At 41.4% G+C, this 16029-nt stretch overlaps 1 protein-coding gene across 1 annotated transcript in view; it reads left to right on the plus strand.

Annotated features, from left to right (window-relative positions):
- Window positions 1-9356, plus strand: part of sec24b (SEC24 homolog B, COPII coat complex component) — a 22797-nt gene extending 13441 nt beyond the window's left edge. The window contains exons 13-24 of the mRNA XM_035669060.1: window positions 65-122; window positions 267-473; window positions 1182-1305; window positions 1963-2121; window positions 2236-2409; window positions 2786-2896; window positions 3062-3237; window positions 3910-4047; window positions 4342-4446; window positions 5263-5355; window positions 5986-6089; window positions 8190-9356. Coding sequence (XP_035524953.1) covers window positions 65-122; window positions 267-473; window positions 1182-1305; window positions 1963-2121; window positions 2236-2409; window positions 2786-2896; window positions 3062-3237; window positions 3910-4047; window positions 4342-4446; window positions 5263-5355; window positions 5986-6089; window positions 8190-8304 — 1564 coding nt within the window. The 3' untranslated portion in view covers window positions 8305-9356. The remainder of the gene's footprint in view (window positions 1-64; window positions 123-266; window positions 474-1181; window positions 1306-1962; window positions 2122-2235; window positions 2410-2785; window positions 2897-3061; window positions 3238-3909; window positions 4048-4341; window positions 4447-5262; window positions 5356-5985; window positions 6090-8189) is intronic.
- Window positions 9357-16029: the final 6673 nt, after the last annotated feature.

The raw sequence follows: 16029 nt of genomic DNA on the forward strand, positions 1-16029 counted from the left end.
CAGAAATGGTCATAAATCTTTCTGCTGTGATCCAGATGTTTTTTTTTTTCTTTGTTTTTTCTACAGACGTCTTCATACCGTCTCATGACAGTCTAATGGTGAACCTGAAGGAAAGCAAAGAGGTACACCATCTGTTTTTTTGGACATGAATTGCTACCAACGCTTTATATAATCACACTCGTTCTTCCCATTCCTTCATTATTCCTTCATTATTTCCTTAATCCCTTCTCAATTTAATTTCTCCGTCCTTCCCTCCTCTCCTCCAGCTGGTGAAGGACCTGCTGACATCGCTGCCGGCCATGTTCAGCCAGAGCAGGGAGACCCACAGTGCCCTCGGCCCGGCGCTACAAGCTGCCTTCAAGCTCATGTCGCCCACCGGGGGCCGCGTCACAGTCTTTCAGACCCAGCTGCCGACTCTGGGTGCTGGTGCACTGCAGTCAAGGGAAGACCCCAACCAACGCTCGAGCACAAAGGTATGAATGACAGTTTATGGCATTGTGAGCTGTTTATGACAATTATAATTCCTTTCTTTTTGAATGTAAGATATGAAATATAACAAGAAAATTAGTCTTCCACACGCCCCTCGTGGATTTCTATGTATTGTCCTGCCATTCTCAGTACTAAGCCATAGCTTACTTTTATCACCTGCCACAAGGTCATAATTGGATCTCCTGTTTCAGTTTAGAGCATCTATGGAGAGTGCGGAGCTAAAGTCTGTGTTTTTGTCGTCCCAGGACTGTGATTTATTGATCTCTATCATCTGTGTTTTATTTTTGATCTGAATAAACTGCCAAAAAGTTACAGTAATAACGTCCAAAAATCCTGAATAAAGGAACGCAGAACAGATGTGCTTTCTTTTCAGGGAAAGTGATTTTCTGTTCTTTGGCTTCTGTGCTTTCAAGAGGATTTTGGGCTGAGAAAAAAACATGGAAATAAAGGAAAATAAACTCTTGACAAATCCAACAATGAACAAATCATACTCTCCATCAGCCAACATGCACACACATTACATGCACTCAGCCTGCATCCTTTCCATAGCATACATCATTTAATGAACACTTAAATCATCAAAACAAAAATGATACGAGTGTATCTAATAGCTCAGGAGGCTTTAAAGAAAGTAAAACTCCCTAAACACAGAAGAAGAAAAATTCTTTGGTAATAAGTCTGTATCTTTCCAGGGAGTTCAGCACCTCGGCCCAGCCACAGACTTCTATAAGAAACTCGCACTGGACTGCTCAGGTCAACAAATTGGAGTGGATCTTTTCCTGCTCAGCTCCCAGTACGCTGATCTCGCCTCGCTATGTAAGAAGACCCAACATTCAACCTCAGTGTCCGTCTCTGTAGCCATAAAAGGGCCGTGGATCTCAGTTGTGTCAGTCCGTTTGTTTATCTGAGTGAAATATCAACAACTGTTGGACAGATTACTGGGTCAGAATTTCCTGAATAATGGCTAAGTGAACCTCAGGTGGACTGTAAAGGAATACTCTACTGAAAATCTACTGAGTATCAGTGACTGTGGGCTTGTAAGGCTTCACACAGTACAGCAGCTGCAGTCAGTTTATATTCACAGCAGTAACAGTGGGTTCTAATAGAGGTTCAGAATTATGGGACAAAAAGCATTAAACATCTAGTGAAACTTTTCAGACTGCTCCTGCAACATTATCCTCTTATCCATTGTTGATCCCCTTGTTTAGAAGTTATGGGTCATAATTGAAATGCATTGCTGCTGTTAATCCAAGATACTAGAGCTGCTGTACTCAATGACAGAAAACTAGAAACTTTTCAGAGGCACCTTTTTCAAAATTCAGATTTATCATATAGTATTCCTTTAAGCTAAATGCTAACAGTAATAGGCTGAAGCGGAAAAGGTTTTTAAAACCACTAGGGACGTTTTTATCTCTAATGAGAAATTGAATTGTATATTAAAATATTCCCTCTCCTCTTCCTCCTCTTCTTCAGCATGTATCTCCAAGTATTCAGCGGGCAGCATCTTTTACTACCCTTCCTTCCATTACATCCACAACCCGGCTCAACTGGAGAAGTTCCAGAGAGATCTGGAGCGCTACCTCACCAGGAAGATCGGCTTTGAGGCAGTCATGAGAATACGATGCACTAAAGGTAACTGGTGATAACCGGCATGGAAAAACACTGTAGTGGACAGAGGGACAAAATGAGTGGAAAGGAGATTTTTTTCTTTTTAGATTGAGGTTTTTTTTGTCTTCTCGCCCGCAGGTTTATCCATCCACACGTTCCACGGTAACTTCTTTGTGCGCTCCACCGACCTGCTGTCCCTGGCCAATGTGAACCCAGACTCTGCCTTCGCTGTCCAGATGTCTATTGAAGACTCTCTGGCAGACTCTTCTCTGGCCTGCTTCCAGGCTGCTCTGCTCTACACCTCCAGTAAAGGTACACACACACACACACACACTACTGATACTTTTGAGTAAGACCCTTAAAACCTCATCTGGGCGCCCGGTTAGCTCAGTGGGTAGAGCTGGCGACCCATGTACGAGGCTGAGTCCTTGCTGCAGCGGCCCAGGGTTCGAATCCGACCTACGGCCCTTTGCTGCGTGTCATCCCCGTCTCTTCTCTGTCCCCTTTTCCTGTCTGTCTGTCTCTATAATAAAGGCAATAAAAGCCCAAAAAATATACTTTAAAAAAAAAAAACCTCATCTGCTCCCAGCAGTAAGAGTTTGTGGTTTTATCGGCTGATTCCCACGTTTGAACATGTGAGGAGGTGTTACTGTGTGCACTTCTGAGGATCATCTGTCTGTCACTGCAGGAAAAAGGCGAATCCGGGTCCATACGCTGTGTTTGCCGGTGGTCAACCAACTGAGTGACGTGTATGCTGGAGCTGATGTTCAGGCCGTCACTTGTCTGCTAGCCAACATGGGTGAGTCTGTAGCATAAACCCCGAGCTCTGTCTTTTTTTAATATATCCTTGTAATAGAAAGCAACGGCTTAATGTTGTTGTTGTTTGACTTTGTAGAAACAAAATAGTTTGTTGCACGAGATGCATTTCATTGTCCACTTAATGTTTTCCACATTCGTATTTCAGCTATAGACCGGTCGATATCATCCAGCCTGTCAGACGCTCGTGACGCCCTGGTGAACGCGGTTGTGGATTTGGTGAGCGCCTACAAGAGCAACGTGTCAAACCTGCAGCAGTCCGGCCTCGTCGTCCCCGCTGCCATGCGCCTCTTCCCCGTTTACATCCTCTCTCTGCTCAAACAGGTGGGGCTGCTCGACAGGCATCAGCACATTCTGACGTCATATTGGTTAATTACAGACTTACCATTACAAACTTGACCTATCGGTAAATTATATGACTGTTGCTGAGCAAGTACTGTCCTGAATTGAAAATGATTTCTTAAAAAGAGTGGGAACTCTGACTCACACATTCCATATTAACACCCAATAATCCACTCTTACATCAACACTGCACATCTTAATGAACTGCTTTTATGTCATGACTGCACCTCCCTCTACACACACAGGCAGTAATAAAAGCAATCATACAGTCATACAGACTCCATATATGTTCAATGACTGTATTCATCCAGCCATGACTTGTTCATTCATACATCCAGGGTGTGTCCACTTTCAGACACTCTCATGACCTTTGCGTCATCTGAGACAAATACCCCAAAAGGTCTGTTAGACAACGCCTTAGTTTAATCCGCCTTCATTACAATATAATGATGTTCAATTAGTGTTTGCTCTCTCTAGCAGTCTAATTTATCTCCATCTGCTGCTCAGTACCTGATACAAAACTGAGCAGCTCCTAAGTGTGAAGTGACTGAGAACCAACATCAGACTGAAAAACAGGAAACAGCGAAGTGCAAATAAATGGAAAATAAAATAAAGATCAAAACACACATTAAAAAGATTTCTATATGTTTCCAGAAAGCCCTGCGGACAGGCACCAGCACGCGGCTGGACGATCGTGTCTTCGCCATGTGTGAGTTCAAGACGCAGCCGCTGCAGCAGCTGATGCGGATGGTTCATCCTGACCTGTACCGGCTGGACAACATGTCTGACCAGGTAGGACAAGACTGATCAAGACGAGAATTATATTGTCAGATTAGTCACAGAACAGTGAACCTAATTCAATGTGTGGGAGTGGAGAACTTGCTGAGCTCATATCGTTTGTTAAAGTCACTTTTTAAGCTACTTACATAATTAGTGGAGACTTATTATTTTAATAAATTGAAACTTTTCACAAATACTAACATATGTACTTGTTAAATTAGTATGTATGTGAGTGGACCAAAATAAATGTAACAAACTTGAATGTCCTTAAACAAATGTGTTGCACTATTTGTGTCACACCTGCAGGGGGCTCTCCATCTGAACGACACGGTGGTTCCCCAACCTCATCTGCTCCACCTGTCTGCTGAGAGGCTGAGCAGAGATGGAGCTTACCTCATGGACTGTGGCTACGTAAGCTTTCACTATTATGTATTCATTACACACTGTACAGTAATGTGTGTGGCTTTAGTAAGGAAATGTATTTCTCTATTGTCTCTCTATTGCCACAAATCTGTCTGGTTGTCTTTTTTGCCTTAACAAGTGTAGATAATTTAATATAATTAAATATACTTTGGGTTAAAGGGTTAAAGCGTTACAGCCCAGTTTTTGTTGAGTTTTAGTGTCATATGATTTAATTTAAGGGGGTTTCCACCCTGATTAAAAAACACAGCTAGGAAACTGAATCAGTTTTGAATAGTTTTTTGGACAAGAAAGATTTTAAAGACACTGAAATATCAGTTCTGAACAGTTTATCCCTGGACAGTAGATGATATTTGAAAGTAATGTGTTTGAGTGGTGAGACTGCTGAAACATACTGCTGAAAATAAAAACAGCTTGAAACAATAAAACTGCTTGAAACATACTGGCCTTGAAAAACATACAGATTGTAACATATGCTGAACAATGAATGAAACAATAACTGCTGAAATGCACCAAAAACCAGAAAGTTAGCTACTAAAATGATTGGTTTTGTTTCCTAAAGGCCCTGAAAACCTACTTTCTCAACTTATTATTAGCGATACATCCATTCCATCCTCCAACTCTTAATAAACGATAGCTAAGGATGTTTATCTGAGCCTATTTAACTTTTATGCTTTTTGCTTATTTAGTCACAAATATGTTGATGTGTTATATTAAAATACATTGAGACAAGGCTTTCAAGGGCCTCAATCTGTGTCAGGTAGATGAAATATCTGTACTGACGCTGCTCTGTTTCTGTCTGCGCAGGTGTTTTATCTGTGGATCGGCAAATGCTGCAGCGAGGTGTTCATCCGTGATGTTCTGGGCTGCCCTAACTATGCTTCAATACCCCCCAACATGGTTAGTAATACAAACTCAGATAAAGGCAGCTTGTCCACCATCTGAAAATGATATGAAAGGAGCTTTCACTCACGTCCAACACATCAGGAAATGAGAATAACTGTGATTGGGGAAATGGTCCTATTGTTTTACATCTCGACACTCCCTACAGCCCAGTTGCTGCATGGATGATGCAATGCAGCATTGTACATGTTTCCCCTGAAAATGAGTCACCGATTTATTTCACAATAAAAGCTTTTCTTTGTGGATTGTAAAAAACAAACCACTAACGCAGCAAAACAGATCTGCTGGTGTTGCTTTTCTGCCTTTAAACAAACCGTGCAGCTACCTAGAAAGCTCTGTCATTACCACACTGTGGGCGTGATGGTAACACCCAGAACAAACAGCAACTGTCAGCTCGTGTTTATGCTGCTTATTGTATTTGTCTAGAAAGGGTTCGATGCATTCGAGAGCCACCTACGAACCCCGAAATTCCAAACCACGGGCATATTTCTGTTCACCACACGGTGTAACCGAGATGCCTGCGTGAATCTGCATTATCTGCCTCCTATCTGAAACACACAGCAGTTGATAAAAACAACAATGTGGTTGATGTTTTGGTTCTCCTTTCTTTCCCTTTATGAATCCCAGAGTCACATTCCTGAGCTGGAGACTCCTCTGTCTGAGAGAGTGCGAGCATTCCTCGACTGGCTGCAGGACAACAGAGCGTTCAGCTCCATGATACACATCATCAAGTAAGCACTGCGTCTGGATTAACATCTGACTTTTACCAACACTCAGTGTGACCGTACACATCTTCTAACATCCAGATGCTGCAGTCTGAGAGGGTCATAAAGGGGCTGTTTGTTCTTTTTATTTGAACGTTTTCAAATTCGGTTGATGTTTCGACAGTTCTCAGCACTGACCTCAGATTACCATAACGCCAATATGCGTTTCACTTCCTCTACCACCAACGTTACCAGCTGCATCAGAATCTCTGATTATAAGTCAGTAGGAAGGAGTACCCACGGTTGTATTCACTGCCTTTACTTCTTCTGCTGCTGTGATCCCTGTGTGTGAAATGTCTTCTGAGGGCTGAAATGTGGACGAGAAAATATGAAATACCTTTAGGTTGTTGTTTATTTTTGCTTCTTTTTAGACTACTGAAACCACGTAATGCCCACTTTGTTCTTCACTCCACCCAAAAGGAATGTAAAACCAAAATGTTCTGTCAGGTTACAATGTGCTATTTCTGAAAATCTATTAACAGTTAGTCTTAATCTGATCTCAAATCGAGGATTTGCTGCTTTTCTGTTTTTGAGTTTTGGTCGAACCAAACAAGACTTTGGTATGTTTTTAAGTATTCTTTCTTCTTCTGTAAACTATGAATCAAAAAATTCATATTCATCTTTTTTTGAGGGCGCGGTGACAGGAAATGAGGGAGAGAAACAGGAATGACAACAAAGGTTCCTGGCTGGGATCAAAGAGACATTGCGGTTATAGTTGGAATGGTTTGTGTCCAACAAATACATCTGTATGAAACTAATAGTGCAACCGTACCCTTAGTGTCCAATTCCCATCAATAGGAATCACACTCAGTTCCCATAGTTCAGTAGAAAAAGCTGACAGCACCACAGATGGGTTTTTTGGCTGATTTCTGAAAAACATACATTTCCAGGCTGCTCTCAACTACACATCACTGCGCAGAAACAGGGTGTGGCCAGTTTCATGTTTAAGTGGAGACAGAGAAATATTTCCAGTGTAAACACATAGTAAGCAGTGAGCTCACTGATTGACAGCAGCGGTAAAGGCTTCCACAGGGAACGCATTGTTTTCTGTTTCCTCTCTCTCCTCCTCTGTGGCACAGCATTGTTACTCAGCCACATGTTTACACCACAGTGCTGTTGTGGAGGACGGCTGATGTCAGTACAAATGGACTGAGTGGTATGTTTGCAACACTGACATGAGAAATACACGTGACAGGTTGGAGGAGATTTCGGGAGACAGTCATAGGTTCAATTTGAACTGGACCAGAAGCTTTCCTCCAATTCAATAATATGTAAAAGTGGTGACTTTGAACTTCATATAATGCCATATTATTTCTAATAACTAAACAGCACGTATTTATTATATAGAATTAGGCCTGTGTGTCAAACCCCAATACTTATTTGGTGCTGACCAAAAGCTCCGAGTTTGGTGAGGATGGAGGTGGTAGACCATTAATTGTAGGATGGTGGTTGGATTTTTGTTAAAGTGTTCTCCCTATGTGTGTGTTTATGAGGGGAAAAATAGGTCTAGTTGGACAAAAAGCCAAATTTTGGCTCCATATTTGTGGTCAGATTTGTTCTTCTCTTTACAAAGTTCTTGATGTTCTTGTCTTCTTGTGTTAACCGTGGACAAGTCTGTCTTCCAGGATAAGCAAGTACACCATTATCTGTTCAACTAACTACATTATCTGTATCCATATCTGTACTCGGAATGGGCGGGGCTTAAACCGTATGTGGACGAGACTAACTGGAAGTTGTTAAATTCAAGCCTGAAATTGCTATGGGTTGATCAGAATTTGCTTTATTTATTAGAAAACTGTTTACTGAACAGCTTCAGAGCAATGTTATTGATCATAGGAGAAAAAGAAGAACTTTTTTTAAATAAAGGATGCTATATTTATTGTTAGAAAACAGATTAACACTCGTATAAAGTATATTATCCGTACTGATTACTCGGTTCAGTACTCGCTCAAACCCTGCTGTCTTCTTTTAAAAGAGTTTTGCAAACCATACCCAGCCTTACATAGAGACCACAATCACAATGCTGCTATCCCTCTAACCCTCTTGTTTTTCTTTTTCCTCCTGCAGGGACGACGCTTCGGCTAAAGCGACTTTCTTCCAGCACCTGGTGGAGGATCGGTCTGAGTCGGCTTCTTCCTACTATGAATTCCTGCAGCACATCCAGCAGCAAATGTCCAAGTAGGCTCCCGTCACACGGAGAGAAACTGCGGCCGCTAGAATCCTCAGACCAGAGCAAGAAAAAGGGATTTCGGCCTCTTAGAGTGAAAACTAGCGTTAGCTAATGACGGACACCCATCGCTCCTTCAGACCAGTTTCAGCGAGGCGGGTTACCTCCCGTTCCTCCAAAACAGTCTTATTAAACAAATCCGCCCCCGAAGCTCATCGGTCAGCCGGGATTTGACCATCAGAAGGGGAGGAGGGGATAGTTGTAGGAAAGAGGAAAGAATTAGAGGAAATGAATAAAGCGAAGAACAGGGATTGGTTCCACTTCAAAAAGAATGATGGGAGACGCTCCTCCAGCGTCTCCTCGCTGCCTCCTAACCACTGTCCAACCCCCGTTTAGCCTCTCGTCAAATCCATCGCTGAGAAAAGAAGGGGAAAGTCGAGCCAAGAAGATGCCACTTCAACACAGTTTTACTTCGATTTGTTTTCGTGAGCCTCACATGTAGCTAGTGTTGTCTTTTGTTTAATTTTATAATTTATTCCCCTCCTCGCTCCCTCAGTTTAATTTTAAGACTATTTTGAATACACTGGAGAACAGGAACAAGCATTCCTTCTGTTGTTTTTCGGCATGTGCTTTGAAATAAGAAACGCATGTCACTGTTTTTGTTTGCTGCTAGTCAGAGGACAGACGTCAACCGTCTGTGTAACAGGAATATAATCGGACAGTGGTTGGATGTTGAACCCCCCCCCATGTTGGCTCTTCTTTCCTGCGCTGTGTGAACTCCTCATTTGTGGAGATCAAACCCACCACCACTGTCAACAATCTTCTTCTCATTTGTTTTATTTTTTCCAGGCGCTAACTAAAGTTGCTATCCACTTTGTAACTATTGAAAAGAATCTTTTATGTGCGATAATTTATGAACCAGCTTATTAAATAAAAAACAAAAACAGAACTCTGTTTGATTCATGTGATGGTGCCATAATGGAATTTCTTATGCTGCTTTCTTTTTTACATTCCAGTATGTGTGTAAGAAAACCATCAATCTGTGTGTTTCCCACACTTCCCACAAACAAACATTCGCTGTCGTCCTGCCTGTATCTCTGAGTCCGGGATTGATGTAATGTCGCTCGCTCACTATTCTCAGACATCATGTGACTTTTCAGGACCTTGCATAATTGCTCTCATGTTTCGACATGTTTACATCGTCCGTCACTCCCTCCGCCTCACATCTCGATGGATCTTATGACACACATTATATAGCAGCAGAAAGCAACTAGGAAGAACAAGTTTGACTTTTGGATGAAAACGTACACGTCTATATTTCTCATCAAAACAAGTGAAAATATAGGCAGATCATTAAAGATAATATTACTGATAACTTTTTATCAGTATAGGATTAACCCTTTTTAGTCCAAGCTGGCCGCCTCCGTCCCCTTGCAAAACTGCAGAGTGCACAAGATTTTGGTTTTTATTTTAAAATGTTTGAAAGATAATTGTTTCTGTTACACTGTTTCAACCTCAAACTCAAAGAACATTTATTATTTATATAACTCCTTTTTATAAAGTGGCAAGATTAAAGTAAAAAATGGAAATAGGTAAAATTGTGGATCATAAGCAGTGATTATTCATTAAAAAGAGAAATAAAGATGAAACAAATGCTGTATTTTATAGGTCTGTAATTTCTGAATGTTCCTTGAAGTCATTTGTAGATTATTATTGGTAAAATAGACCAAAGAATGTTCAGTTGTTACACGTCCACTTAATTATATCCAATAAAAAATAAAATGTTAGGTCTACAGGTAACGTAATTCAACATCTCTGGAAAATGAAATGTCCATTATTAATAATGATTTTCTTTCCTGCTGGAAACTCAACAAAACCAAAGTCAGATATCTGTCTCAGAAGTGAATTCCACATTGTGTAAAATAAAGCGTTACTGCAGAAATAGACAAAAAGTATTAAAAGGTGTTACAAAAATTGCAGAACATTTTTACATCTTTTATGTTTTGCTCTCAACTTTTACCCACTATTTGATGTAGAATTGCTGTGCAGTGTTTTACAACCACTCATCCTCACAAAATGGCGGTTGGCATTTAGTCATGCTCAGTGATTGTGATTACAGTAGGGTCACTACAGCTCTGCTCCAATCTGTTCAATACATTCATAGCAACAGCACTGGCCTGTATATTTACAGCAGTCAAATGGAATCACATGTTAAGGCTGCAGCATGAACGTCTAGATTTGATCAGTCACAGTTACAGGTGATATATCGGATATAGATATGTTCGATTGATATTCACTAGCTTTACATTTTTACTATTTTAAAGCCAACAAATTCATTCTTTCTGATTTCCTCGAATGTGTTATCCGTTGATGGACGGAAACATATCTGAACCAACACTTATACCCATGAGACACTACAGGTATGCATTGAAATTGAACCATTTTACAGCTGAGTGATTCTTATCAGCAAACACTGTAGTTTGGTTAATGGATATAATTGTCTTTCTCATGCTCTTCCAGACTTGTTCTATGTTTTTCTTAAACTTCTCAACAGCAGGAAATGATCAAATTCATCCTCCAGTAGTTTTCAAACTTCACAGACCTGCAGAGGAACCCCGTGTGAGAATTAAGTTTGTTTTCTTTCACTGAGCTGCTGAAGGAGCTGTAAAGCACTCTGAAGCTAATCGCCTGTAGTAAACATACAAACAGCGAGTGAACTGGTCTCTGCTCCATTTGCAACATATCTGGCTCCCACATGGTCTGACTGCTGTGGTTCTCATGGAAAACTGCACCCTGGACCTCCAAATATTTGATCCCGTCACGCTTTTGGTGCCAGCTTGGCAGAAGGCAAAAAGTTGCGCATGGACAAAGTCCCACATTTTTGAAAAACATAAAAACATGGTACAGTGTAAAATATGAGTAAACATATTGAAAAATGACCGCATCCAGCTGGAAAAGGGCGTTTGAAAAGTCATTTAAAGCACTTCAAAGCAGCAGTATTTTATGTAGTTTTTACTTTATACAAATCTTAAGTGATCTGACTTCCAGATTCCAGATGTGTCTGTGTGCCTCTGCTCCTGTCACACTCTCATACATGTGCACAGGCCGTAACAAATTAGCTCAGGGGTGCAGTCAGTCAACAACACGTTGAACCAGCTCTCCTTTGAGCCTCTTTCTTTTTTTCACCCAACAAACAACAAGTGAGTGCTGTTCTGCCAGCTATATTTAAACTCCACTTTTGACTGGTCCAACCCTTCACACTCCCACTTCCAACGGTCCAACCCCCCCCCTCCTCACCCACCTCAGCCACAGCTCTGCTCCAACTTTCCTTCTTACTACAGGCCTTCTTTGATAAATTCATGATCATGAAGTCACAGTTTCCCCATCTGGCTGTACATTTTACCTCAAGCACAGCACTGCGCTGTGAGTCCTGTACTGTAGTAACGGTCAAAATGACAAGCAACTGTAAGGAGTGAAAGAGTAAAAGCCGTAATGAGAGCAGAGGTAGATTAATAACCCCTAACCCTGTAGTGAAAATCCATAACAGCCCTTTATTCTGTTTTGGGTTTATTTTGTTTATAGTGCTTCACATCATGTGGGAAGGTTTGAGAGATTGGAAATGAGCCGACCATACAGCACTATGAATATGGGTTGTTACCTTTGCATTTCGCTGACTTGAGGAGGCATTCATTTGTTTGCTCTTCAGGGACGGTTGAATTTTCAACAGCAAAGTCTGATATTAGATGAGTTTCCCAGTCATAACTGTGACTCTGCTGTATCCCTGAAAGGTAACCATGGCTAATACATATCATGAACGCAGCCTTAGCGTGCAACGCCACCTTAATTCTGCTCTGTCACACAGAGCTAGCAGTGACGTGATGTCTTTAACTGTATTTGTAGTTTTTCAGTGTGGTCAGCCACAGTGGCAGTTGCTGCTGCTCACACTAACTACCCAATTTCCTTGCTAATGGCAAACAGGAACGCAAATAAATAAATGATGAATAAGAGATTTACTAATGAATTGATTTTAGTTTATGTGCCGCTAGTAGACTCTTCACTGTTTGTTAAATGAAATCAATTCAAAAGCACATAAAGATATTGTGCTGTCGCTCCCACTGCCACACACAGGTTGCATGCACAGTTCATCAGCCGTCCTTTGACTTGTGCAAGTCGGCGAATCCATTTGGAAGTTGTTCACGGTTTTGCAATAGACCACCCCCCAAGGCCCCTTTTATCCAATTGGCATCAACACAAACACACACTTTCTCACACACACACACACACACACACATTAACACTTGACCTCCATGCCAAATTTTAGCCACCTCGGTCCCAAACTGTGGCCACCAAAGGGTGGGGAAATTTGTGTCGGCCGACCAACACAGCTGCTGGTCTCAGCTTTAAAATCAAATAACCTTTTATATTCTGGCATGCAGTCCAGATTAGGTCATGCAACCAATGGAAACTACCAAACTTTGGACACTTTTGTCAAGAACTATCTGAATATGGCACCACAATTAGATGAATTAAAATCTAGAAGACAGTGAAAACGTTATTTTTGGTTCTATTTATCATCTCAATTTTGGCAAGAAGTGTGCAAATAGTTGCCAATCAAAAAGCTTTCATACAGCAGTAAGCAGTAGGTCCTGGCTAGGACTAAAAAAAAGGGCCACTGATTTGTATGGTAATGCCACTACAGTCAGCCTCTGTAACAAATCTCTTTCTGTGTTTTATTAGAACAGATGTGTATCCTCCATACCGACAAATGGAAGCAGCAATGGGGTGGAGGTGCATTCATCACTGACTTGTGCATACAGTATGTTCACTTTTGATTTGAGCCAGCCGTCGGAAGATAAGCTCCCTGCCTCCCCCCCTCCATGTCTTCCTTTTTACCCCATCTGAAAGCTAGAGAGATTGTTAGACACATACGCAGCTCCGGTCTTGTGCACTCTGAGGTTATCAGCCGCTGATATGCCGCTCTGCAGTCTGGGAGTTTCTATGGGAGTCTACTCTTGGCTTCACTCAAAGGCAGTTTTCTGTGTTCGTCCTGTAAGCAAACAATGGAGTATTGTTGCACCGGATATACTTCAGATAGTCGTGGGCAGCAGTCAAAATAGAGAGAAAACATCTTTTTGTAGTTGGTGAGGGAAAATATTTGAGTCTGGGGCCAGATAAGGAGCTCATGTGCCTTGTTTTCATCCCTGTGGTTCAGCCAACCTTGCTTCTCCTCCAGCGTGCTTACAGTGGAAGACGCAGAAATGCGGTTTACTTAAATGTGGTTGCATGTTTTGCCTTCATGAAGCAGCCTTTTCCTGAAGATTCATTACTTGAGCTCCAGAAGTTTCCCTGAGCACAAACAAAAGCCTGGTTTCATGTAACGCCTGTCCGTCAGAGCATCATTAATGTTTTCAGCTCTCTGTATGACCACGCCGCTTTGTGACAAACAAACACTGCTGTTTGTTCAGCTTTCCTGCAGCTTGACACAGCAACACGCCAGCCCTCTGCAGGCTAACCCCTCCACCTCCTGATGCAGCTTTTCAACTGTCAGGAGGAAGAAAAGTCAGCCCAGCTGAGTTTATTTTGATGAGCATTCCTCATCAAACAGGCCGGAGTCCTCAACTTGAACCACATGCAGAACGACTTCAGAGACCTGAAAACAAACCGCAAACCCCGGCACTGTGTTAAAACCAGTGGGATTTTGTGTAAAAGCAGTGTTCTCCTCTCATCTTGTGGGGCTCACATAAACTTTACTTCCTCCATGATACATTAATCTGACTGGAATGAATACACATGTTCCAGTTTAAAGTCCATACAATTCCAGTTTGTGAGATGTTCAAGGGCTATGTTCAATGTGAGACACAGTGATGATCAGTCACATTACTCCAAGATTTTATTTTGATGTTAATTTAGGTGCTGAAGTCATATGGCAAAAGCCAAAATGGAGGCACTTTCTGGCATGATAGGATCCAGATTTTCTCTGTCTTATATTAGTGAAAATGCAACATACTTGGGGTTTGGACTGTTGGCCAGACTAAACAGGCATTGTGTCGGGCAATTTTAACAAATGTCTGATATTTTTATACAAAAGAATTTCACAAAAAATAATTCAAAGGAAGTAATGGTCAAATTAACCAATCATGAAAGTCACTGTTAGTTTTAGCCCTACAACTGCAGCAGTATTTGATGTACAGTTTCAGCTATGGAAACATTGTAAACTGGTTTTGATTTATTTCATTGTGAAAGTGACGTGCACCCACAGAAATGCTCGGTGTTGAGTTCTATCTACGCTAAAAGGGTTGAACAATTGGGAAATGGCTGAATCTCTTCTTCTTCATCGTCTTTTCAGTTTTGTTCAAACAACAAAACTGCACATCACAGCTGACACCTGGCAATGTAGTGTACTGTACTGGCTCTTATACACTCAGAATTTACTTCTCATTCACACATTTGTCTGTTTTGAGTATGAAATGGGGATTTGTACAACATTACTGAAATCATTATTTTGTGATTGCCAAGTCGTCTGACAAAATAAACAATTACAGGTTAAATTCTCATGTAATCATTGAACCCCTGACCTGCATTGGGCAGGCTTACATCATTATTTTGCAAAACCACCATTTTCCTGTACATACTAAATCACACAGCTGGCATTTCTGTAAATCTTTTCTGGGTGAAAAACAGCTGAGAGGGCTAAAACAGGGAGAAAAGGTTGCGGTTTAAAGTTAACAGCTTAATCTGGATATTATTTAAATAATAAACGTGTAATTAATTGTTTCTTAATCAAAAACCTTGTAGTGCTACAACCCTAGGTCTCTAGGGTTCTTTTCTCTTTTGAAAACTCACAAAAACAACTAAACAAGGCACCAACAAGTGGTGTGTCCGGTTCAAACAATACTGTTTTTCTGGTATTCATTCTTTCTACACGCTGTACAAACCCCACAGCAGAGCTCGAGCAAAAAACAGAGGTGTACAATACAATTCAGTGCTGCATAAATGGACAAAACACTGGTTTAAGTGCTTTGTTTTTGGGGTTCGGTTTAATACTCCTCCATAAAAAGGTGGCAAATCTTCAATTTGTTGCTTTGGACTGCTGTGCTTGGCCAGCAGCACCAGTAGGGTTTTAGACTCAACCCCTTCCCCAGAGAAGACAATTACCTACTGAGGGCCCCCTGTGTTTGACTTGGAACTTATAAATCCACCCAGTTACATAAGAGATCCTGCCTTTATGCTGCTCAAAGTACAGCTCCTCTAACACTTTGTGCTTCCTCTGCATTGGTTGGATCCCCAAACCGACTCAGGAAGTTGTTTCCTGCTGTCAAGTCTTGGCTTCCTTTCTTGGCCATTTGAAATGTCTTTAGCACTTCCTCCATGAAGGCCTGCCCGAGTGTCAGGGAGGAACAAACGGAAAATATCTGCATAGAAATCTCTCTGTCGCCATCCATGTTCCTATATGGGTTCAACATGGCTCCTATACTACCACAGTTCCCATCCTAGTGGGAAAACCATGTTAAAAACACACATACTGTTAAAAACCAGTTTGGACACCTTCCACCTGGCCATTGAATGGCCAATAGCAAGAGAATCCAGGAATCACACCCACTTTATCCAGGTATATGGAGGAGGCTAAGTAAGATATAGTTTGAAACTCTTTTTTTCATTCTTGAAACACCTACTTGTCCAAACGAGGACATGAATGCCTTCAAGAAGAGACTCCCAGACTGGCTGTAAACACTTTGCCTT

The sequence above is a fragment of the Morone saxatilis genome, unplaced genomic scaffold, assembly GCF_004916995.1.
Source record: "Morone saxatilis isolate NCDOM2014 unplaced genomic scaffold, NCSU_SB_2.0 Contig22, whole genome shotgun sequence".
NCBI classification, from domain to species: domain Eukaryota; kingdom Metazoa; phylum Chordata; class Actinopteri; family Moronidae; genus Morone; species Morone saxatilis.